General features: G+C 34.2%; 1 protein-coding gene across 1 annotated transcript in view; it reads left to right on the forward strand.

Moving 5' to 3' along the window:
• The window catches only part of LOC103088693 (TBC1 domain family member 8B), a 22,076-nt gene that overhangs the window by 17,331 nt on the left and 1,702 nt on the right, over positions 1–3,043 (forward strand). Inside the window, exon 5 of the mRNA XM_007468501.1 lies at positions 560–800. Coding sequence (XP_007468563.1) covers positions 560–800 — 241 coding nt within the window. The remainder of the gene's footprint in view (positions 1–559; positions 801–3,043) is intronic.

Consider the following 3,043-nt stretch of genomic DNA (forward strand, 5'->3'; position numbering starts at 1 on the left):
TTAAGACTGGTTGTTTAACATAAGAACCATTAGAATTGTGTATAGAATGCCTTGCATATTGTGGGAGACAAATGAATATTAAATGATGATGGTGATCTAGCATGTGACTCCTTTCTTTCACTTGTTCTAAACTACCTACTTTCTTTAATCTATGGTTTAATACTTGTTTTAAACATACAATATACATATAGTAATCATAGTACCTAATGGCTCACAGCTACAAAGAAGAATCAAACAGTACTGTTCATAGCACATGTATAGCTTTTACACCAATGGTTATATAATTGTGTAAATTGAAATATCAAATTTAATATCAGGTTTAAATATCAAATCAGAAAAAATTAAAAATTATTTAAAATTATATCTGTTCCTAGGATCACCAATTATTGTATGTTCATTGTTATGCTTCAAAATTTTAATTAATATCTTGAACTCTAAAATATTTTGGTTGTTCATAGCATTTTTCAAGTGGTTAACTATTGTTTTGAAAGACCTGATTGATAAATATGAAACAACATTGAGAAATTTAATCATATCTGTTTATAATTCTTATTTGCAGTAAAACTCATTATATCCTGGGATGCGGTCTCAAAACTTGAAAAGACTTCAAATGTCATACTGACAGAGAGTATTCATGTGTGTTCCCAAGGAGAGAATCACTACTTTTCAATGTTTTTGCATATTAACAAAACATACCTTCTTATGGAACAGCTGGCAAACTATGCTATAAAAAGAATTTTTGATAAGGAAACATTTGATAATGACCCAATCCTTGATGATCCTCTACAAATTACTAAAAGGTATTCAAAGATTAATTTTTACTTTTTAAGTATTGTTTGACCAAAGAATGGTAGCATTGAATAGCATTAAAAGTTAACTGTTCTTAAAAAAATTTAATTGTTCTATGTTATATGATAGCTTTTCTTTGGAGTAATCATAAATGTGTGGGTTTTTTTGTTTATTCATGTGCATTTCACAAATAGTATCCTCTCCATTCCATTATGGTTTATCACAGGATATTGAATATAGTTCCCTGTGCTACACAGTAGGACCTTGTTGTTTATCCATCCTATATATAATAGTTTGCATCTGCTAATCCCAAACTCCCAATATTTCCCTCTTCCACCATCCACCCCCCGCCAACAGTTTCATTTTTTATTAAAAGGGTAAGTTAGTAGAGTCAATGGAACATGTGCTTCAGAATGAGAGTAGAGAAACCCTGGGACAAGTCATAATCTCTCAGGACCTCAGTTTTCTCAGCAGTCATTTGTACCTCAGAGAGCACTTGTGAGGAATGAGCAATATAACGTTTGAAAGCACTTTGTAAAATATAAGCACTAGATAAATGTTAATCATTACTAATGCCTGCATCAGAAGTATCTGTCTGGTAGCTGTTTGCCACTCTATTTGGTTTGCTGAAACTGACCAGAGCCATTTCATCCTGCTCAACACTCAGAACAGTTGACTGAAGTGAGCTGAGCCTGCCAAAGGGGAGGGAGGGCGGAGAGGATCCAGAAATAGCTAGTGAGAACCACTTTTGGCAAGGAGGATGAGGGTATAGACTGTATGGGAAAGTGTAAATGAGACAAACCTAAGCTACAGTCCTATGGATAGACCAGAACAAGTGATCTGGATGGTTGTGTGATTGCTACATAGCCCTAACTTGGGTACAGTTGTTCCTCTTGCCTATTCTTAAACCATTCGTAAAAGCTATATACCTAAGGGTTCCTTTGTGAGCCTTTCTGCTTTTCTGGAAATAGATCAGTGAGGTGAATTTTTTTACACCTTATTACCAAAATTAGGTCCCAGTGTGCATGATTCATAAATAGAACTCTATAAGGATTAAAAATACAGTTTATGTTATGTTAAAGTGAGGCATTTGTTTTTGTAGGTTTTTTTTTTTTTTTTTTTTTTTTTGCGGTACACGGGCCTCTCACCGCTGTGGCCTCTCCCGTTGCGGAGCACAGGCTCCGGACGCGCAGGCCCAGCGGCCATGGCTCACGGGCCCAGCCGCTCCGCGGCATGTGGGATCTTCCGGACCAGGTCACAAACCCGTGTCCCCTGCATCGGCAGGCAGACTCAACCACTGCGCCACCAGGGAAGCCCTGTAGGTTGTTTTGATTGGCCACCATAAACAAACATTTTTAGCCATTTTATTTCCCTTAAAATATTCTAAAGGGCCATCTATCAATGAGTTATTCATTACCAAGTCTGTATTTAAATGAGGTATAGGAAATTCATTTTTGTCTACGTGCAGTTTTAAAAGAGCCTATTGAAAATTGTATATATCTAAATCCTTTTTTCTAGTAAGTTAAAAAGAACAATAGCTTATTTAGACTTAGTCTCCAAATGACTTTTTTATAAACTGGAGTATCTTTATTGCTTTGGCTTATTGTTTTTACAAATATGTATTACAATAGCTAAATTCAGTGTATATCCTTCCAGGCCTTTTAATGCATGAATTAAAACTATTTGCCAAAAGCATGGAGGGGACCTAAACATCACATATTATTCTACAGTCTGCTTTTTCTCCCCCCTTAAAATAATGTATCATGGACATCTTTTCATTCATGTAAAAGGTCCTTATCCTTTTAAATAATAGTGAAGTAGCCCACCAAATTACAATTTAAGTGAGGTAAAAATTAATGTGGTTCTCTGTTCATATTTATCAGAATTATTTTTGAAAGACATGGTGAACTGCCACATATTCAAATAGTATATGCTGGAAGGATAAATTTAGTTTTAACTTTGTTGGCTTTGAGTTCGAACTTGTATAATTTACTCACTACCCCAGATGGCATTTCTGCTTAGCACAAGTGTTTATTGCCTCTAGAAAAATTGTACTATTTTAAGCAATTGTTTTTTATTTATATACTTATGTATCAGTTAACAAATCATCTGTATTTATTGACACCCATTCTGTGCCCAATACTGTGCAAGAAGTGTTGTTTTATCTTGCCTCTACTTTTGAATTTTTTAAATATTCATTTACATTTTTGCTTCACTTAATTTTTTTTTTTTTTTTTTTTTTTTTTTTTTTTGG

Source organism: Lipotes vexillifer, unplaced genomic scaffold (genome assembly GCF_000442215.2).
Source record: "Lipotes vexillifer unplaced genomic scaffold, Lipotes_vexillifer_v1.1 scaffold358, whole genome shotgun sequence".
Taxonomy (NCBI): Eukaryota; Metazoa; Chordata; class Mammalia; order Artiodactyla; family Lipotidae; genus Lipotes; species Lipotes vexillifer.